This window comes from Mustela lutreola, chromosome 4, assembly GCF_030435805.1.
Source record: "Mustela lutreola isolate mMusLut2 chromosome 4, mMusLut2.pri, whole genome shotgun sequence".
Classification (NCBI taxonomy): Eukaryota; Metazoa; Chordata; class Mammalia; order Carnivora; family Mustelidae; genus Mustela; species Mustela lutreola.
The window spans coordinates 14886373-14908296 of record NC_081293.1 but is presented as its reverse complement, the minus strand read 5'-3'; the positions used below and the strand labels follow the sequence as shown (position 1 = coordinate 14908296).

The 21924-nt window shown below is 36.7% G+C and overlaps 1 protein-coding gene across 3 annotated transcripts in view; it reads left to right on the top strand.

Annotated features, from left to right (window-relative positions):
* ATRNL1 (attractin like 1) overlaps positions 1 to 21924 on the top strand; it is an 849703-nt gene that overhangs the window by 374801 nt on the left and 452978 nt on the right. For all 3 annotated transcript variants that reach the window (XM_059173087.1, XM_059173089.1, XM_059173088.1), the window contains exon 25: positions 14326 to 14387. In XM_059173087.1, coding sequence (XP_059029070.1) covers positions 14326 to 14387 — 62 coding nt within the window. The remainder of the gene's footprint in view (positions 1 to 14325; positions 14388 to 21924) is intronic.

The following is a 21924-nucleotide window of genomic DNA, read 5'->3' as shown; positions in this document are numbered from 1 at the left end:
GCATTGGGCTCTCTGCTCAGTGGGGAGCCTGCTTCCCCCCACCCCTTGTCTGCCTCTCTGCCTGCTTGTGATCTCTGTCAGATAAATAAATAATATCTTTAAAAAAATAAAAAGCATGTATAGACATCTGTATGAACTCATGGTTAGCTTAATACAGAAAAAAATGATTATATGTATAGAAATATTTATAGATATGTGTACATCCACAGATTAGTAAACACACATATATTTCCTTGTTCTGTGAGCTCAGAAGGCCTAGAAACAATGACAACATAGTATCAGCAAGCAAGCCTACTGCCTAGGATTTGGTTTCTAATACCATTCTCCTGTAAAGAAACTACTTGGAAGAAATGGTTGATTCAAGGACTAGGGTAGCAAATACTCAAAATGATCTTGGAGTATTTTATTGTGCCAGAAAATAAGGCAGTGTTAAAACAAATAACAAAATACAATTATGGGAATATTTCAAAAGGATATAAGAATCAAATGAAAGAACTCCCAATGGCCAAAGCTGGAACAGTTTCAGCAACAATGAAGGTAATATTGGATCATACTGTAAGGTATAAAATAGACATACATGATACCATACTGTTATAAATAAATAAATAAATGGGCAAATTTCACATGTTTCCAAATATATGTAAATAACATGTGTCAAAGAAGGTAGCCTGTTAATTTCCCACTTCTTTTTTTTTTTTTTTTTTTTTTTTTTTTTTTTTTTTAAAGATTTTATTTATTTATTTGTAAGAGAGAGAGAGAGTGAGAGCGAGCACAGGCAGACAGAGTGGAAGGCAGAGTCAGAGGGAGAAGCAGGCTCCCCGCGGAGCAAGGAGCCCGATGCGGGACTCGATCCCAGGACGCCGGGATCATGACCCGAGCCGAAGGCAGCTGCTCAACCAACTGAGCCACCCAGGCGTCCCAATTTCCCACTTCTTAAATGTGCATGAGAACACCTTCTGAAGAGTGCAATATGGAAAAGTATTAAAAAGAGTAATTTTACAGGAGAAACCAAACCCTTGACAAACACTGTCTCAGTGGGGTCAACAATGTTAACAGCAGCAGAAATAAGTCACATTGATAGTCTGTACATTTAGTATGAAGTGATAAAAATTGCACTTTAATTTCTTTGGTCTTCCTTTAAAAACTCCGTAACCTCAGCCTAATCATAAGAAAAACACTTCATGAATGCTGCTTGACATACATTCTACCAAATACCTTACTACTACTCCTCAAAACTGTGGAAATAATATAAAACAAAGTCTGAGAAATTGTCATAGCCAAGAGGACCTAAAGAGACATAATGGCTAGATGTTATTTGCTATCCTGGATGGAATCCAGGAATAAAAATAGGATATCTGAATACATTTTGAACTTTGGTTAATAGTGATGATATTTTTCAAGAGAGTGTAGAATTGTGGAAAGGGGAATTACAGAAATATTTTTCAGTTTTAAAAGGAACATTTTGTCATCTGGGTGAGGAGTGACCAGAGCGTTCTGAGATGAAGACAGGGAAATCATTTCTGTTTTTGCATTAAACCAGGAGGAAAGTTATGAGGAAGGTGAGGCAATTATTTGCTCTAAAAAGAATGAAACCCATTAATTTTTTTAAACAATGTTCAGGAATGTATAATCAGAAATTTGTGTAATATTTATGCAGAATTGGCTGGTATGTTCATTTCACATGTTTATATCCAGAAATAGGCTTTATTCTTTTAAAAATCATTTCTTTTCCATTAACTCTATATTTTGAAATATTTTTTATCAGGAATGATACAGATTATTACATTAATAAACCTCATGTTAATGATCTATAGGAGTCTTATTCTTATCTGAAATAGATTATCAAGGTTGATTTTATCCAGTAATAGCTAACTTAAGCTCCAATTTGCTTTTATTTATTTTAAAAAATTGGATATTTAAACCCACAAGATCTTGAATTGCTTGGCTGAAACATAGCTTGTCTTTGACATATCAATAATTGACTAACTTCCATTATGTAAGTATGCTTTTATGTCATCTTTTTGAAAGACTGTGATCTAAACAATGGTTTGAAGAACTTCTCCTTTACTTTCAGTTTGTTCAATGAATTTGATTATTTCAGCACATCCCTTTATATTTTCATTTTTGTTTATCTCATATTATAGCGGAGTTTATTTATGGCAGGCTGACATTTTGCACAAACACACCAATTTGTCCTCCAAATTAACATTTTTTTCTCTCTTAACAAATTCTGACATTTTGGGGTAAATATCATGCTATTAATTTACTTCTCTATCCAGAGATATTTCATGGAGATTTCTTCATCAAATCATAAACTCAAAATGTTGATCATTTTGATTATTAATTATTATTAATTAATGAATAATGTAGCATATCTTAAATTCAGGTTTTAGATTTTAGACATGTTTTCCATATGAATTTGCATGTAATATCAAATGGTTAAAATATATTATCAACATTACTGTTGCTACAGTCTTGGCTAACTCAGTTTTTTAGCATGTCACTTGTTTTGGGGCTTTTTAAAAACTTTGAGAGAATTAGGATATTTTGAAATTTTACCATAATTGATCTCTTGATCTTGATTAATTTTCTTTGAATAATTAGGGATAACTTGAATAACATCATTATAGGAAAAGGAATTTTGGTGGTGCATTTATGCTGGCTAAAGTTTAAAACTAACTTTTAATGCACCTTGAGTGAACTTCTCATATTTTTCATGGGCAAGACCACAGAACCGAAATGGAACATATTGATTATCTGTAAAAGGCCATGTTCTAGCAATGGCATCAGCCAATAGAAATCTTTCCAATTGGATCCAAACAGATTTTAGAGTCAGAAATATTCTATTTCCTTAGGAGATATACTCTGAGGGACACTACAAAGTTACGGTGTTGTTATTGGTATTGATTTGAGTCACGCTTTTCTAAATAAAATTGTCTAAATGAACACTTTTTAAAAGCAGTCTTATTTGTTTTCTCATTGGCTTAAAAAATAATATTTCAGGGGTGCCTGGGTGGCTCAGTGGATTAAAGCCTCTACCTTCAGCTCAGGTCATGATCCCAGGGTCCTGGGATCAAGCCCCACATCGGGCTCTCTGCTCCATAGGGACCCTGCTTCTTCCTCTCTCTCTGCCTGCCTCTCTGCCTACTTGTGATCTCTGTCAAATAAATAAACAAAATATTTAAAAAAAATATTTCAGGTAATGCCATCTATTTTAGATAAGATTGCAGTCTGATGCAATTCATCTACTCAAAGAAATTTCTAGAAGCCAATAGGTTTAAAAATGTTTATTGTTGAAATTAAGAAGGTGAGGTGAAAATACATATTAAGAAATCATTTCTGATACCCTGATTTCAAAATATAGCTAAAATTATAAATGATAGACCTTACAAAAGTTTTCTATGACTAAAAATGAGTAAAAATATTTTTTATAAAAGAAGCACGTATTTTCTATCTTTTGAGCTGTTTAAAAACATCAGTTTTATAGGGAAAAATAATACATTATGATCTTTAATAAGCAGATAGTTATAGTCTATATGATTACTGATTTATGAAAGAAATTCAAATACATAAAAAATTCAAAAATATTTTTCAGAATAACATCTATACCTACTTCCTCTCATGGCATTTAAGGATATATGGAGTCCTAAGAATACTCTCATGCTAACTTTTGTTATTCACTATATTCATTTATTTGGCAAACTTTTAGTAAATGCTTACTATGTACCAAATGCTGTTCTAGGTATTAGAACAGTGCTATGAACAATATGAACAAGGCTACTATTCTCATGGAGCTTACATTTTAGTGAAGAAAGACATTTTAACTAATGATCAACTAATAAATTAAGGTAGTTTCAGGCTAAAGTATAAAAGAAATAAGTTCATAGAAGAATACAGAATAAGGGAGACAGCACCTACTTCAGAGAGCGTTTTAGAGAAGTGTGTAATTTATGGTGAGATCTGGATAAGAACGAGCCAGCCAGCCACGTGAAGACCAGTGCTCAGTCTCACTTAAAATGGTTCTCCTCTGTATATTCTTACGCCTTTTCTTGTTGGCCTCCAGTTTCATTGGAAAGGGCCTGGAGCTGCTGGATTCTGATCTAAATTGAGAAAAAATGAGGACAGCCAGATACCTTAAACATGAAGTTATGTTTCATATTTTTCTGCGACCCCTACCTTTCCTCCTGTCTCTTCTCAGCACTTCAACATACTTTTAGACACCGAAGAGTGATTTCTTGTTTTACATATATTAATGTAGAAAATATCATACTTTTAAAAATTATAGTTAACACACAATGTTGCCAAAAAATAAGATACTTTAATATTTATTTTCCCATTAACACTTACAAGTTCTAACACACTATATAATTTTTATTATGACCTTTTTTTTTTCTGCTGTCATCACCACCACCACCACAATTAGGAATTTTGATGTTATTTTTCACTGATAAATTTAAGAACTTGATATGATATTCAGAATATAGTAGATATGAAGTAAATTTTTTTTTAAGATTTTATTTATTTATTTGAGAGAGAGGCAGTGAGAGAGAGCATGAGCGAGGAGAAGGTCAGAGGGAGAAGCAAACTCCCCGTGATGCTGGGAGCCCGATGCGGGACTCAATCCTGCACTCCAGGATCATGACCTGAGCCGAAAGTAATCGTCCAACCAACTGAGCCACCCAGGTGTCCCGAAGTGAATTTTTTTTTTTAAAGATTTTATTTATTTATTTGACAGAGAGCGATCACAAGTAGGCAGAGAGGCAGGAAGAGAGAGGGGGAAGCAGAGAACCTGATGGGGGGCTCGATCCCAGGACCCTGAGACCATGACCTGAGCCGAAGGCAGAGGCTTAACCCGCTGAGCCACCGAGTCGCCTTGAAGTGAAATTATTTGATGGGTGAATAAGTTGGCACCATATATGAGGGAATTTGCTTGAGTTAGTGAATTAGTGTCTGCTGGGCCTTGTTCACCAGTGATACCAAATTATCCTTGCATCTGCCTTCCATTTTTAGAATCAGTGCAATCTGATTAGTAAGCCTGTGGCTGAGAATGAACTTTCTGACATAGTATTTTCCAGGGCTGTCTCCTGTGGAACTTCCTACAGATAATCGCAAGTGGAGAAATATTTTGAAAGATTTTCACAACACTTGTAGTGCTGACTTTCCTTTTGAACAAACAAAATGGAATGCTTTTCAACTTGAGGCTCAAGCATCCAGATGATATGCTGAGTACAGAGATTGCTTATGCCAAGTCTGCTTTTAATCTTAAGTACATTTGTGCTACGAGATTAGTTACTTTAGGGCATTACTTGCTTCTATGTTTACGGCAGTTTGTATTTCAGATACAGTTTCTGACAGAGATCTCCCCCATCAGTTTTTACCCCATCATCATGCTCCTTAGTGTGAAAGGTAGAGTATTCTCTGTAGGTTGAAGTCTACAAACAGTACTTTACTTCCTGTTCAAGCATTACATTGCAACTTAATTTGTGAAGAACTGCAGCTGGCACTGTGACAAATTAGAAAATGTGTTAATTTGGAAAGTCTATGTGTCTCATCACCCCAGGGGAGTGGAATCCCAGATTATTCTCTACATATAAGCTGGAGTCAAAATATCATTCATATCACTAATGAAAACTTTCATTTTTTCTTTAATTATATTAATAGGTAGAGTTAGATAAGATAGCTGAAGTTTTAAAATGTTTTAGTGCTTTAGTTCATGGTTATAGCTGGTAGAACTTAATTCTAAATACTACTTTATTCAGATATTCTTTGGGAAAAAGTAGGAAATTGTGAGTGTTTTCATATGTATCAGTGTTTTACTTACTTGTCTCGAAGTATGATTTTTGTTCCGAAGTACTTAGCTATGTGGACCCAGAAAAAGCAAGATCTGTTTCTAACATACTCTCATGGATAGTCACCTGTGGAGAAAATTCATTTGTATTTTTTCGATTTAAAAAGACATTTTTTTCTTAAATCTTTTAAGACATTTTCACCTATAACCAATCTCCTACAGCAATTATCTTGCCTCACTCTCTGTATAAGTGCTCTGTAATTCTTCAAATGCTAAGAGGCTTTTTGGAAATGAATGTCACTATATTTAAGCCATCGTGTATATGCCAAAAATTAAACCATCTTCTCAATTGACTATAATTCTTTATTTTATATAAGGGATACTGATATTTCTTATTTAAAATGCCATTTAAATTCTTTAGTGTTATTTCTTTGCACTGAAAGCTGGGATCACTGTAAGTCTCATCTCTTTCGTTTTCCTTTACTTATGGATTATGTCTTCCTCTACCTTGTGTCCAATGTCTGAAAGTTTTTGTTTTCATATACTTTGTATTGTTTTCTAGTTGTTTAAGGGAGGAGATATCTCTCATCCCTGAAAGTCTATTTGTCCTGGAAGTGGAAATTCAATTCCATGTTTTTTGATCATTTTCATAAAAAATTATTAAAGGGAAAAGAGATTTCAATACTTTAATGGTTAAATTTCAGCTGTCTGGGAAAATTCACTTATGTTGACCAACTCCTCTATACATGATATAAAAGTATAATAATATTCATTATATTGTACCTACTATATGCCAGGTATTATGGCAAGGATTTTTGTTAATTCAGTTGATCTTTCCTCTAGCATTATGAAGTAGGTATTTCATTACTACTTTTCACTTATGGGAGAACGGAGACACAGACAATCTAAATAGTTTTCCAGAATATTTACACTTATTAAATGAAAAGGTGATTTCAAAGTCAGAAATTCTCTATTCAGATACTGCATTATTGACTAATACACTATGTCGCACTTCCTGAAGAACTGTGTAACAATATAATCTCTACGTTAGCAGAAATGTAGAACAGCTTTAGCTTATTGACCAATTTCATCTCTGAAAATTCATTTTTTTATTAACATGAAATTATAAAACAAGATGACATATTTTGGTTTTTGAGTAGAGTATAAAAAATAATTATAAGCATGCACACAGCTTCTTTAGACAAAAATATATGGGAAAGAACAAATCCTGTTTCCTTGGTAGAGTAGAAATTTATTATTATCTTTTGGCTTTTAAGTAATTATCAGTTGTATTAATAGGCAGTGTGATCATTATTAAATGAAGAAATTCATTTATATGTTTTAGGTACATTTAATATGCTATAGGATTACATGTGAAACTTAACATACATCATTGAAGTAATTTTGTAATAGTTTTTTAAAATTTTTTTCATAAACATATAATGTATTATTAGCCTCAGGGGTACAGGTCTGAGAATTGCCAGGTTTACACACTTCACAGCACTCACCAGAGCACATTCCCTCCCCCAATGTCCATAACCCCACCACCCTCTCCTGACCCGCTCCCCCAGCAACCATCAGTTTGTTTTGTGAAATTAAGAGTCTCTCATGTTTTGTCTCCCTCCCAATCCCATCCTGTTTCATTTATTCTTTTCCTACCCCCCCCAAACCCCCCAACATTACATCTCCACTTTCTCATATCAGGGAGGTCATATGACAGTTGTCTTTCTCTGATTGATGTATTTTGCTAAGCATAGTACCCTCTATTAGTTCCATCCAAACTGTCACAGATGGCAAGATTTCGTTTCTTTTGATGGCTGCATAGTATTCCATTGTATATATATACACCATATCTTCTTTATCCATTCATCTGTTGATGGAAATCTAGGTTCTTTCCATAGTTTGGCTATTGTGGAAAATGCTGCTATAAACATTCGGGTGCACGTGCCCCTTCGGATCACTACGTTTGTATCTTTAGAGTAAATACCCAGTAATGCAATTGCTGGGTCATAGGGTAGCTCTATTTTCAACTTTTTGAGGAACCTGCATACTGTTTTCCAGAGTGGCTATACCAGCTTGCATTTCCACCAGCAGTGTAGGTTTCCCCTTTCTCTGCATCCTCGCCAGCATCTCTCATTTCCTGACTTGTTAATTTTAGCCATTCTGACTGGCATGAGGTGGTATCTCATTGTGGTTTTGATGTGTATTTCCCTGATGCCGAGTGATGTGGAGCATTTTTTCATGTGTCTGTTGGCCATCTGGATGTCTTCCTTGCAGAAATGTCTGTTCATGTCCTTTGCCCATTTCTTGATTGGATTATTTGTTCTTTGGGTGTTGATTTTGCTACGCTCTTTATAGATTTTGGATACTAGCCCTTTTTCTGATATGTTGTTTGTAAAGATCTTCTCCCATTCTGTCAATTGTCTTTTGGATTTGTTAACTGTTTCTTTTGCTGTGCAAAAGCTTTTGATCTTGATAAAATCCCAAAAGTTCATTTTTGCCCTTGCTTCCCTTGCCTTTGGCAATGTTCCTAGGAAGAAGTTGCTGTGGCTGAGGTCAAAGAGGTTGCTGCCTCTGTTCTCCTCAAAAATTTGGATGGATTTCTGTCTCACATTGAGGTCCTTCATCCATTTTGAGTCTCTTTTCGTGTGTGGTGTAAGGAAATGGTCCAGTTTCATTTTTCTGCATGTGGCTGTCCAATTTTCCCAACACCATTTGTTGAAGAGGCTGTCTTTCTTCCATTCGACATTCTTTCCTGCTTTGTCAAAGATTAGTTGACCATAGAGTTGAGGGTGTATTTTTGGGCTCTCTATTCTGTTCCATTGATCTCTGTATCTGTTTTTTTACCAATTCCATACTGTCTTGATGATGACAGCTTTGTAATAGAGCTTGAAGTCCAGAATTCTGATGCCACCAACTTTGGCTTTCTTTTTCAACATTCTTTTGACTATTTGAGGTCTTTTCTGGTTCCATATAAATTTTAGGATTATTTATTCAATTTCTTTGGGAAAAAAAAGGATGGGATTTTGATAGGGATTACATTAAATGTGTAGATTGCTTTAGGTAACAAAGACGTTTTCACAGTATTTGTTCTTCCGATCCAGGAGCATGGAACATTTTTCCATTTCTTTGTGTCTTCCTCAATTTCTTTCATGAGTACTTTATAGGTTTCTGAGTATAGATTCTTTGCCTTTTTGGTTATATTTATTCCTAGGTATCTTATGGTTTGGGGTTCTCTTTCTTCTGTCCTGAAGGTGGTGTAAAGAAATGCAACTGATTTCTGTGCATTGATTTTATATCCTGACACTTTACTGAATTCCTGTACAAGTTCTAGCAGTTTTGGAATGGAGTCTTTTGGGTTTTCCACATAGAGTATCATATCATCAGCAAAGAGTGATAATTTGACGTCTTCTTTGCCGATTTGGATGCCTTTAATTTCTTTTTGTTGTCTGATTGCTGAGGCTAGGACTTCCAGTACTGTGTTGAATAGCAGTGGTGATAATAGACATCCCTGCCATGTTCCTGACCTTAGTGGAAAAGCTTTCAGTTTTTCTCCATTGAGAATGATATTTGCAGTGGGTTTTTCATAGATGGTTTAATGATGTTGAGGTATGTGCCCTCTATCCCTACACTTTGAAGAGTTTTGATCAGGAAGGGATGCTGTACTTTGTCAAATACCTTTTCAGCATCTATTGAGAGTATCATATGGTTCCTGTTCTTTCTTTGATTAATGTATTGTATCACATTGATTGATTTGCAGATGTTGAACCAACCTTGCAGCCCTGGAATAAATTCCACTTGTTCATGGTGAATAATCCTTTTAATGTACTGTTGGATCCTACTGGCTAGTGTTTTGGTGAGAATTTTTGCATCTGTGTTCATCAAGGATACTGGACTGTAATTCTCTTTTTTAATGGGATCCTTGTCTGGTTTTGGGATCAAGGTGATGCTGACTTCATAAAATGAGTTTGGAAGTTTTCCTTCCATTTCTTTTTTGAACAGTTTCAGGAGAATAAGAATTAATTCTTCTTTAAATGTGTGGTAGAATTCCCCTGGGAAGCCGTCTAGCTTTGGGATTTTGTTTGTTTGGAGATTTTTGATGACTGTTTCAATCTCCTTACTGGTTATGGGTCTGTTCAGGTTTTCTATTTCTTCCTGGTTCAGTTGTGGCAGTTTATATATCTCTAGGAATTCATCCATTTCTTCCAGATTGTCAAATTTGTTGGCGTAGAGTTGCTCATAGTATGTTCTTATAATTGCTTATATTTCTTTGGTGTTGGTTGTGATCTCTCCTCTTTCATGATTTTATTTATTTGGATGCTTTCTCTTTTATTTTTGATAATTCTGGCAAGGGGTTTATCAATCTCATTAATTCTTTCAAAGAACCAGCTCCTAGTTTCGTTGATTTGTTCTTTTTTTTTTGGGGGGGGGAGTTCCTATTTCATTGATTTCTGCTCTGATCTTTATGATTTCTCTTCTCTGCTGGGTTTAGGCTTTCTTTGTTGTTCTTTCTCCAGCTCCTTTAAGTGTAGGGTTAGGTGTTGTATTTAAGAAATACAGGTATTTGAGAAAGTGTAGGGTTAGGTGTTGTTTCTTTTTCTTTTGCTTTCTTTTTTTTTTTTTAAGATTTTATTCATCCAACTTGTGATTCATCCAGAAATCACAAGTAGACAGGCAGGCAGAGAGAGGGGGAAGTAAGCTCCCCGCTGAGCAGAGAGCCCAATGCAGGGCTCGATCCCAGGACCCCGAGATCGTGACCTGAGCCGGAGGCAGAGGCTTTAACCCACTGAGCCACCCAGGCGCCCCAGGTGTTGTTTCTTGAGAACAGCTTATACCACTATATATTTTCCTCTCAGGACTGCCTTTGTTGTGTCCCACAGACTTTGAGCCATTGAGTTTTCATTATCATTTGTTTCTATGAATTTTTTTCAATTCCTCTTTAATTTTCTGGTTGACCCATTCATCTTTAGAAGGATGCTGTTTAGGGGCACCTGGGTGGCTCAGTGGGTTACGCTGCTGCCTTCGGCTCAGGTCATGATCTCAGGGTCCTGGGATCGAGTCCCACATCGGGCTCAGAGAGCCCTCTTCCCTCTCTCTCTCTCTGCCTGCCTCTCCATCTACTTGTGATTTCTCTCTGTCAAATAAATAAATAAAATCTTTAAAAAAAAAAAAAAGAAGGATGCTGTTTAGTCTCCATGTATTTGGGTTCTTTCCAACTTTCCTCTTGTGCTTGAGTTCTAGTTTCAGAGTACTGTGGTCTGAAAATATGCAGGGAATGATCTCTATCTTTTGATGCCGGTTGAGACCTGATTTATAACCCAGGATGTGATCTATTCTGGATAGTGTTCCATGTGCACTAGAGAAGAATGTGTATTCTGTTGCTTTGGTATGGAATGTTCTGAATATATCTGTGATGTCCATCTGGTCCAGTGTGTCATTTAAGGACTTTATTTCCTTGTTGATCTTTTGCTTGGATGATCTATCCATTCCAGTAAGGGGAGTGTTAAAGTTGCCTACTATTATTGTATTATTGTCAATGTGTTTTTTTGATTTTGTTATTAATTGTTTTATAAAGTTGGCTTCTCCCATGTTAGGGGTATAGATATTTAAAATTGTTAGATCTTCTTGTTGGACAGACCCTTTTAGTATGATGATGTAGTTTCCTTCTTCATCTCTCATTATAGTCTTTGGCTAAAAATCTTATTGATCTGATAGAAGGATTGCCACTCCAGCTTTCTTCTGATGTCCGTTAGCATGGTCAATTGTTTTCCACCCCCTTACTTTAAATCTGGAGGTGTCTTCTGTTCTAAAATGAGTTTCTTGTAGGCAGCATATTGATGGCTTTTGTTTTTTTATCCATTCTGATAACCTGTGTCTTTTGATTGGAGCATTTAGCCCATTTACATTCAGGGTATCTATTGAGAGATATGAATTTATTGTCATTGTATTTCCTGTAAGGTTACTGTTACTGTATATTGTCTCTGTTCCTTTCTGGTCTACTACTTTCAGGGTCTCTCTTTGCTTAGAGGGCCCTTTTCAATATTTCCCATACAGCTGGTTTGGTGTTTGCTAATTCTTTCAGGTTTTTTTGTCTTGGAAGATTTTTATCTCTCCTTCTATTTTCAGTGATAGCTTAGCTGGATATAGTATTCTTGGCTGCATGTTTTTCTCATTTAGTGCTTTGAATGTATCATGCCAGTTCTTTCTGGCCTGCCAGGTCTCTGTGGATAAGTCTGCTGCCCATGTAATATTTTATCTGTTGTATGTTACAGACTTCTTTTCCCGGACTGCTTTCAGGATTTTCTCTCTGTTGCTAAGACTTGTAAATTTTACTATTAGGTGATGGGCTGTGGACCTATTCTTATTGATTTTGAGGGGGGTTCTTTGCACCTCCTGGATATTTGTTCCCTTTGCCATATTAAGGATATTATCTACAATAATTCCCTCCAATATAGCTTCTGCTCCCCTCTCTCTTTCTTCTTCTGAATCCCAATTATTCTAATGTTGTTTCTTTAGTCTTACGGTATCACTTATCTCTCGAATTCTACCCTCATGATCCAGTATTTGTTTGTCTCTCTTTTGCTCAGCTTCTTTATTCTCTGTAAATTGGTCTTCTATATCACTAATTCTTTCTTCTGCCCTATTTATCCTAGCAGTAAGAGCCTCCATATTTTATTCTACCTCATTAGTAGCTTTTTTATTTCAACTTGGCTAGATTTTAGTTCTTTTATTTCTCCAGGAAGGGCTTTTATTTCTCCAGAGAGCAGTTCTCTAATATCTTCCGTGCCTTTTTCAAGCCCGGCTAGAACCTTGAGAATTGTCATTCTGAACTCTAAATCTGACATATTACTAATGTCCGTATTGATTAGGTCCCTAGCCCTTGGTAGTGCCTCTTGTTCTTTTTTTTTGTGGTGTGTTTTCTGCCTTGTCATTTTTCCAGATATATATGAAGGAGCAAATAAAATACTACAAGGGTGGCAAAGACCCCAGGAAGATGTGCTTTAACTAAACTAAATATGCTTTAACTAAGTAGAGACCCCAAATCGTCGGTGGGGGAGAAATCAGATAAAAAGAAGGTCAGAAAAAATTTTTTTTAAAGAAAACATATAAAGAAAAATTAAATATAATAATGAAGTCTCAAAAAAGATTGTCATTTTTTAAAGGTATTGTTAAGATAAACTAGTTAAAAAATGTTAAAAGAAAGGTAAAAGTTTAAAAAAATTTATTAGAGGAAAAAAATAAAATAAAATAAATTTATTAACTGCAAGACTAAATAATCATGGGGAGAAAGCCATGAATTGCATGGTTTGCTTTCTCCTCCTCTTGAATTCCTCTGTTTGCCTTGGTAAGTGAAGTTGGTCTTGGCTGGATTTCTTGTTGATCTTCTGGGGGAGCGGCCCGTTGCCGTGATTGTCAAGTGTCTTTGCCTGAGGCGGAATTGTACCGAGCTTACCAGGGGCTGGGCTAAGTAATCGGATCAGGTTCGCTTTAGGGAGCTTTTGTTCCCTCAATGCTTTCCGTAGAGTTTCAGAAGAGGGGAATGAAAATGGCGGCTTCCCAATCTCCGGCCTGGAGGAACCGAGAGTTCAGGGTCTCACTCCTCAGTTCGCCCTCAGGGAAAAGCGTTCAATCACTCCCATCTCCCTGGCCTCCCGCCGCGCTCCGAGCTCACCCAGCCTGTGACCAAGCGTCTCTGTCTCTGACACGCAGCTCTCCCTGGAGTTTCCGAACTCCACAGATCCCTGAGCTCTTCCAGGGTGTGTCTCCCTGGATCTTGTGGGGTTCCCACTCACAGAGCAGTTAGCTGTGCCAGGGATTTTGGTGCAAGGTAACCCCGAGTTGATAGCTCACTCCTTGGCTCTGTCTCTGTAGCCAGCTTCCCTGCTCTAATACCTGTGAGTCTGTGACACTCAGACACACCTGATCCTTCTGTGAGTTGCGGGACCTGGGCCACACTGACCTCGTGTGAGCTTCACCCCGGTTTAGCCTCTGGAGCGATGTCCCTCCATGGAGCAGACTTTTTTAAAAGTCCTGATTTTGTGCTCAGTTGCTCGGCTGCTTTCTGGGAGCCGGCCCTTCCTCCCCGCGGTCTATCTTCCCATTGCTTTGGATTCACTTCGCCGGTCCTACCTTTCAGAAAGTGGTTGATTTTCTGTTTCTAGAATTGTTGCTCTTCTCTTCGATCTCCTGTTGGGTTTATAGGTGTTTGGAATGATTTGATAAGCTATCTAGCTGATCTCCTGCTACCTGATGTCGTCTCAGTCTGCTAGTTCTCTGCCATCTTGACTCCTCCAGCTGTAATAGTTTTTTAAAATCATTTATGTAATAGCATATTTAAAAGTCATCATTGTTGGTTGTTAACTTTACTAGGTGTTCTAGATGAAGCTTTGATTTCAGCATACATGATTTATAATATAGTGATCCAAATCTTTTCATGATTTCCGAATCTTATTTTACAAATGCCATGAAACATGACCACAGATATTGGGAAAGAACATATATTGAGCTTCAAACTTTCTTTTATTTTGATTTTTCAGATTGCATTCTCACAACACAATACAATCATGGATCTTGTGCAGTTTTTTGTCACCTTCTTCAGGTAATTTGCTTTTACTGACTTTGAATTTATTAAACCTATATTCTGATGATGTTCTGTCAATCTGTAAGGAAATTTGTCACATCTCTAACCCTAAAATATAATAATGTGTCTTGAATGGTTTTATATGCTTAAATATATACCACAAAGTTGAAATATACTTGTCAAGTATACTTGAAATATACTTGTCAAGATTATTTTGCTATTGTACTATTTAATTGCTGATGGAGTCAGTAGAAAGAAGATAATAACTTTATATTCCTGTTGCATAGGTAATTAAGGCCTGCTTTATTTAATGAAATTAGCAATATATCCACTATATTGATTAGGTATAGCATTAAATCAATTCAGTTGTTTTTTAGGAAATTATCACATTTAGCACACTGTGCTCAAAATCTGTAGGGAATGTATTTATTGTCCTTAGTGAACTTCTCATCTGGAAATGCTAAATATGACTTTGAGTAGATCATCATTCCCTAGAACATTATTATCTGAGGTATTAACAGTAAGTTAATAAGAAAGTTTCTGTAATTAACAACTCTGGAAAATAGGGCTCTTTAGTTTGCTTATAACTAACATTACTTCTACTACTAATGTTATAAGTTTTTTTTCCCCTTCGAGTTTTTAATATGCTAATCTGCAATGTATCTTTCTAAAAGAGAGGGTAGAGTTTGTAGCATTTCTCAAAACATGAAAACCCTTTCAGGGGACATCTATTATTTCCATGGGATGTAAATAAAACAACATTGAATTGGGAGAGGCAGTGAGTCAGTGATAGGATATCTTGTTATGGCATCTTAGATCATCTGGATAGGAAGAGAGGTTATTTTTGTTAATATGATTATTGTATGTGCAGGTTGTGCTGGCCCACTGGGTGCCTTCATGCAAATTAGACAATTTGTGTCCTCCTTTTGGCAGACATAGCCCTATATCATGGCACACAGCTTTACAGAGTGCAGTATGAATTTTGGCCTCAATTCACCAAGTTGGCTGGCTTCGTTTATACTAAGTGAAGAAACCCATACAGCCCAATCCTTGACATAGTTGATATGCCAAGCACTTTCTTAAAGACCAGTGTAACCATTGTTGGTTATCTTACCAAGATATCCATACAATACTTAAATTTCTAATACCTTCCTCACAGGGGTCAGCAAACATTTTCTTTAAAGGGCCAAATATTTCAGGATTTGTGGGCTATACCATCTCTGTTGCATGTATGCAAACCTGCTGCTATAGTATTAGAGCAGATAGAGCCAATAAGGAAACAAATGGGAGTGGCTCTATTCCAATAAACCTTTATTACAAAAACAGCTGGTGGGCTGAGTTCTGCCTGTAGACATAATTTGCCCAACCCCTCATCTAGCTTATGCCCGAATGCCTTTAATGGCAAAATCGCGCCATCTCCTGAGATAGCATTTTCTATCTTCAGATAACTAATTGTTCTTTATAATTGAGATGAAATCTGTCTCCCCATAACACCACTTCTCATTCATCCATATGGTCCAACACAGAGCAGGTCTCATCTCTCATCTCCATTTATAGCCCTTCAGTTTTCTAAACTCCTTTTTCCAATTTACATTTTCCCTGTCTCTTTATACTCTTCTGTTGTTGAAGCCTTGTCACTTTGGTCACTTTGCTCTGAAAACAGTCCTGTTTGTCTCTGTCCCCTTTAAAAGTTGTGATTTCCAGAATTTAATGCTATAAACACATTTATCACTAATGTGTGCATACTTTAAATTTGTCCCTTAAAAATGAAAAGAGGGAACATCTTAAATATACCTAATGTTTTATGACTTTGTTCTTCTGAGTATAAATGGACTTTAGGGCTATTTATCAGGGAATAGTATGTTTTTGGAAAGTATTAGCAGTTATAATCGGACAACCATTATTAAAGCATCAAAATAAAACTGGTTTTTGATGCAGAAAAGTGTGGATGGAAATATACTGAAAAGTTCAACTTTGTATAAAAATTCACAAAGTTGAATATATATGTAAATTATTAAATGTTTAGGGTTTTATTTTAAGCTTTTGAATTTGTATGCATATTTAAGTTCAATAGCTTTTTTTATTAAGTAAAAGCTAGTGTTAATGTGTACCATGTCTTAGAGATGATCCTATTTATTATGTTGTCATCATGGACAAAGTGAAATAAAATATTCTACCTGTTGTGTGAGATAAAATATATTTGATGTGCTTTTTTGTCATTTAAATTTCTTTCAGTAGTGAGATGGAAATTAGTTTTAAAATTATCTCATTGTTAAGAAAAAACATGGATAGAATATTTTAAAGTTTTTTTTTTCTATTTTTTTAAATAAAGCTACTGCTAAGTCTTAAAAGACCGTTTTAAACAAGTCAGCATTTATGGACATCCTTCAATCAGACCCCTTTTACTGCTGCGGCTGTTTCTGAGTTACTGATGTAGCAAAGGTGAATGTCAGCTTCTCAGTTTAGCCATGATTCGATGGAGGCCGGTTCACAAACTGCCAGTTTTGACCTCTCTATTAGGCATAGTTCAGGGGTAATAAGAATGAGCAAGTACAGGGAGATCACTTATAGGCATAGCCTGGCTCTGATCTTAGCTTCTCTACAATCATAAGTAGCTCATAGTTAGGTGAAAATCTCAGTTCTTTCGTATATAGAACTAAAGGATTTTCTTATTGTGAGAGTCTGTAGTATAACATAGTAAATGATTAGAAAACTGGAAGGGAATTATTTTAAAAATAAATTGGGTGTTACACGCAAACAATGAATCATGGCACATTACATCCAAAACTAAGAATGCACTGTATGCACTAAGAATGCACTTAACCTAACATAATAAAAAATAAAAATAAAGGTTTTTGTTTGGTATGTAAGGTTGAAAGGTAAGTCTGTGTGAATATGAAATGTTAAGCCTGGCAATTTTTTTTTTAATGTTTTATTTTTTTTTTAATATAATTTTTTATTTTTTATAAACATATATTTTTATCCCCAGGGGTACAGGTCTGTGAATCACCAGGTTTACACACTTCACAGCACTCACCAAAACACATACCCTCCCCAATGTCCATAATACCACCCCCTTCTCCCAAACCCCCTCCCCCCAGCAACCCTCAGTTTGTTTTGTGAGATTAAGAGTCACTTATGGTTTGTCTCCCTCCCAATCTCATCTTCTTTCATTTATTCTTCTTGTACCCACTTAAGCCCCCATGTTGCATCACCACTTCCTCATATCAGGGAGATCATATGATAGTTGTCTTTCTCCGCTTGACTTATTTCGCTAAACATGATACGCTCTAGTTCCATCCATGTTGTCGCAAATGGCAAGATTTCATTTCTTTTGATGGCTGCATAGTATTCCATTGTGTATATATACCACATCTTCTTGATCCATTCATCTGTTGATGGACATCTAGGTTCTTTCCATAGTTTGGCTATTGTGGACATTGCTGCTATAAACATTCGGGTGCACGTGCCCCTTTGGATCACTACGTTTGTATCTTTAGGGTAAATACCCAATAGTGCAATTGCTGGGTCATAGGGCAGTTCTATTTTCAACATTTTGAGGAACGTCCATGCTGTTTTCCAGAGAGGTTGCACCAGCTTGCATTCCCACCAACAGTGTAGGAGGGTTCCCCTTTCTCTACATCCTCGTCAGCATCTGTCATTTCCTGACTTGTTGATTTTAGCCATTCTGACTGGTGTGATGTGATATCGCATTGTGGTTTTGATTTGTATTTCCCTGATGCCGAGTGATATGGAGCACTTTTTCATGTGTCTGTTGGCCATCTGGATGTCTTCTTTGCAGAAATGTCTGTTCATTTCCTCTGCCCATTTCTTGATTGGATTATTTGTTCTTTGGGTGTTGAGTTTGCTAAGTTCTTTATAGATTCTGGACACTAGTCCTTTATCTGATATGTCGTTTGCAAATATCTTCTCCCATTCTGTCAGTTGTCTTTTGATTTTGTTAACTGTTTCCTTTGCTGTGCAAAAGCTTTTGATCTTGATGAAATCCCAATAGTTCATTTTTGCCCTTGCTTCCCTTGCCTTTGGCGTTGTTCCTAGGAAGATGTTGCTGCGGCTGAGGTCGAAGAGGTTGCTGCCTGTGTTCTCCTCAAGGATTTTGATGGATTCCTTTCGCACATTGAGATCCTTCATCCATTTTGAGTCTATTTTTGTGTGTGGTGTAAGGAAATGGTCCAATTTCATTTTTCTGCATGTGGCTGTCCAATTTTCCCAGCACCATTTATTGAAGAGGCTGTCTTTTTTCCATTGGACATTCTTTCCTGCTTTGTCGAAGATTAGTTGACCATAGAGTTGAAAGTTGGCAAATTAAATGCAAATAGAGTAGGTACCACTGCCTTTGCACCTTTTAGAATTTTAAGGTGGTACATACTTGCACTAAGCCCCTGGGATGACAGTGCTTTTAATTTACCATCTTATCCGGATGGAGGGTAGTTTTAGAGGTTGCCGTTTGGTCTTTCTCACTGTGATAGATCTTACCCACTGGCCAGGGACACAATGTAGAGGTTACTCTAACCACCTTCTCCATGAATTCTTATTATACACTTAAGAACTGGGGAAATTATCACTGCTTGGTCCATAGTGAGCCAGACTTTAGCAAAAATTTGTTACATGACTCCTGAAGACACCCCAAATCTAACAAGGGGCCATTTTTGACATTTAATCCCTGAGTATCTGTGTCATCTCTCTCCCAGTATCTGATATTAATTAAAGTATCTACTTATTTCTCTTGTACAGTATATATAACCGTTATATGCTTTTATCTATCTATCTATCTATACACACACACACACACACACACACACACACACACACACACACAAATATACAGCATTAGGGATAGGAATCACACAAAGGTCCCCTTGAGGATCACTTGACACACTTTTCAAGATGTTTCAAGATGTTCTTTCTTCTATGGACCCAGCTACCTGTTCAGTCAATGGGGCTCTGGATCTGGAAATTAGCTTATCTGGAAACTGGACAGAGGATCATGATTTTTCTATTGAGAGAACAGTTCTCAGCCTGTTGTTTCCTCATTCTTGCTTAAAACAAAAGTAAATGTTAAATAGCACCATTGTTGTCTGCCCACCTATTTGAGCTCTGAAGATGCCATGCATTATTAATCATCTCCACAGCTCTTTGTGGGCAAGTCCTCTTATCTGCTCCAACAGTCTTATTGATCATTATGGTAATTGTGGGCCATAGATTTTATCAGCTAAGCCCTGACACCTGCCGTCTTTTACTTAGGGGTCCCTTTCTTAATGTCTACCCCTATTACTGCCTCTACTCTTGTCAGCTCTGGTCTGCAGAAGAACGCCACCACTGAACTTCTTAGTGAAGCTGATGCCCCTCTCATCAACATGATCCTTCTCTAGTGGCCTTGGTGAATGATGGTGTCCCATGAGGCATAATCTGCTGGTAGTTCTTTTGGCCTTACATAGTATACCCATTCTAGCATATTCCCTCTGTTGGCTTCTTTATTCCTTTCTCTTCCATCTGCTTAGGCAACTTAGGCATTTCCATTACACTTTCAATTGACCATTGCTTTTTACAGGCTTCTAAGAATCACTCCAGAAGCAAGTTTTCCCCATCCCCTTCTCTGGAGTCCTCAGTATGACATGATATCTCCTGTGGTCTTGAGAATATACGTGAAAATTCATGAGTTCTTGTTTATCCAGCCTTACCTGCCATCCTTCTTGAAGAAACACCGCCAAAATCCAATTCCTGTCATACTCCCCTGGTTCATGCCAGTACATTCTAGCTTATTGGTATAGCTCTTTCAAGTATATGTATCTTCCTTTTCTTATGAGGCCAATATATGTATTATGCTGTCCTTAAACCCTAGTTATGGGGTGCTTGGGTGGCTCAGTTGGTTAAGCATTCATTTTGAGTTCTGCTCAGGTCATGATCTCAGGGCTGTGAAACCAGGCCTGCTTTGCTCTGTGCTCAGCATGGGGTTTGCTTGTCCCTCTTCCTCTGCTCTTCCCCCTACTTGTGCATGTTCTCGTTCTCGGTGTCTGTCTCTGTCTGTCTGTCTCTCTCTCTCTGTCAAATCTTAAAAAAAAATAGTTATCAGACTGGTAAGCAGGAGAGGAGGTGGTAACAGCTCATTAGGGACGAGTCTATTATCTCTCCTACTAGGGAAGGGAATTGTAGAACCAACAGATTCATACTTAAAAACACTTTTCTTGATATTCCATTCTAAATATTCCTATCCCATATTTCAAGGGCTAGTTTTTCCCAGCCATGGCCCTTGTGTGTGCATGAGAGAACTGGTCTGGCTGAGCATTTGATAACCTTGGGCTCTGCAACTCTAACAATTAGATCATCGTCTGCTGCTGATCCATATTGGCTTTCCCAATGTCAAAGATAAGGACCTCAGTTAAAGCTATCCAAGGGACTCTCTAGCCTTTATATTTAGTTACTAATGTTTGTTAATGACCATTAGTCTCTTGTTATCACACTGCAGGTATTAATACAACATAGCAGCAATCAGCCAACCTAGTCTCTCTTGAAGGTGATTTCCCCAGCTTTCCACTGGTGAAATCTTTAGCAGTTGCAGTGTTCTTCCATGGACTGTCTGTGCCCCACTACCAATGCTGATGGTGTTCTTTTAGCCTGCCAAGGAATAAGTGAGCCATTTCCAAATCCCCTTTTTTAAACCTCATGATTACCCAGACTAAAGTCCTCAGAGAAGCAGACAACCAAGATGGCATTAAACATGCAATAAATGTATTAGGGGAAACTCCTGCAAAGGAAAGAGCAGGGAAGAAGTTTAAAGATCTTTTATATCACAGAGCTGATATCAGTGATCAGTAAGGCAGATTTTAATGACTGGCATAATAGATTCGTCTGTTGCTTGAAGGTTTGGTAGAACTGCCCTATCAAACCATGTGAGGGCAACCATCTCGGGTCCCCTTCCTCATTAGGAGCTTGGTACTATCACATAGCTATGACTCAATAAATCTTGCTCTGCTGCCCACCAATCAGTCAATCAACCCAGTCAATAAGACCATATGAATTTGGTAAGGCTTTTAAATATGCTTTGGTAGCTGGACGGTTAGCTCAGTTGGTTAGAGTGTGGTGCTAATAAATTTGCTTTTGTATGATTTGATTTTTTTGAGTAGATTTTTCAGTTTCTCATGAAATTTCGTTAATATTTACATCTCAGGTTTTCTATTTTTTTTCTTGACATAAGTGATGATTTTCTTTAGGAAATTGCCGATCTTATCTTATTTTTAAAATTTATTGCCATATATTTTCCAATATTAATATTCCAAAATTTCTCTTATATTAGAATGATGTCTCCTTTTTCATTGTGAATTTTGCCTCTTTTCCTATTCCTTTTTTTCTTGATAAGCCATGTAATAGTTTTGACAATATTGGGGATACTTGTAAAAACTGGGTTTCATTCCATTGTTTTATTGTTTTCTAATTCATTGTTCTCTGCTTTTACTTTACCTTTTTAAAAATTTGCTTTATTATTTTCCAAATTTTAGATTTAAAATGTAATCAGGCTTATTAATTTCTAGCTATT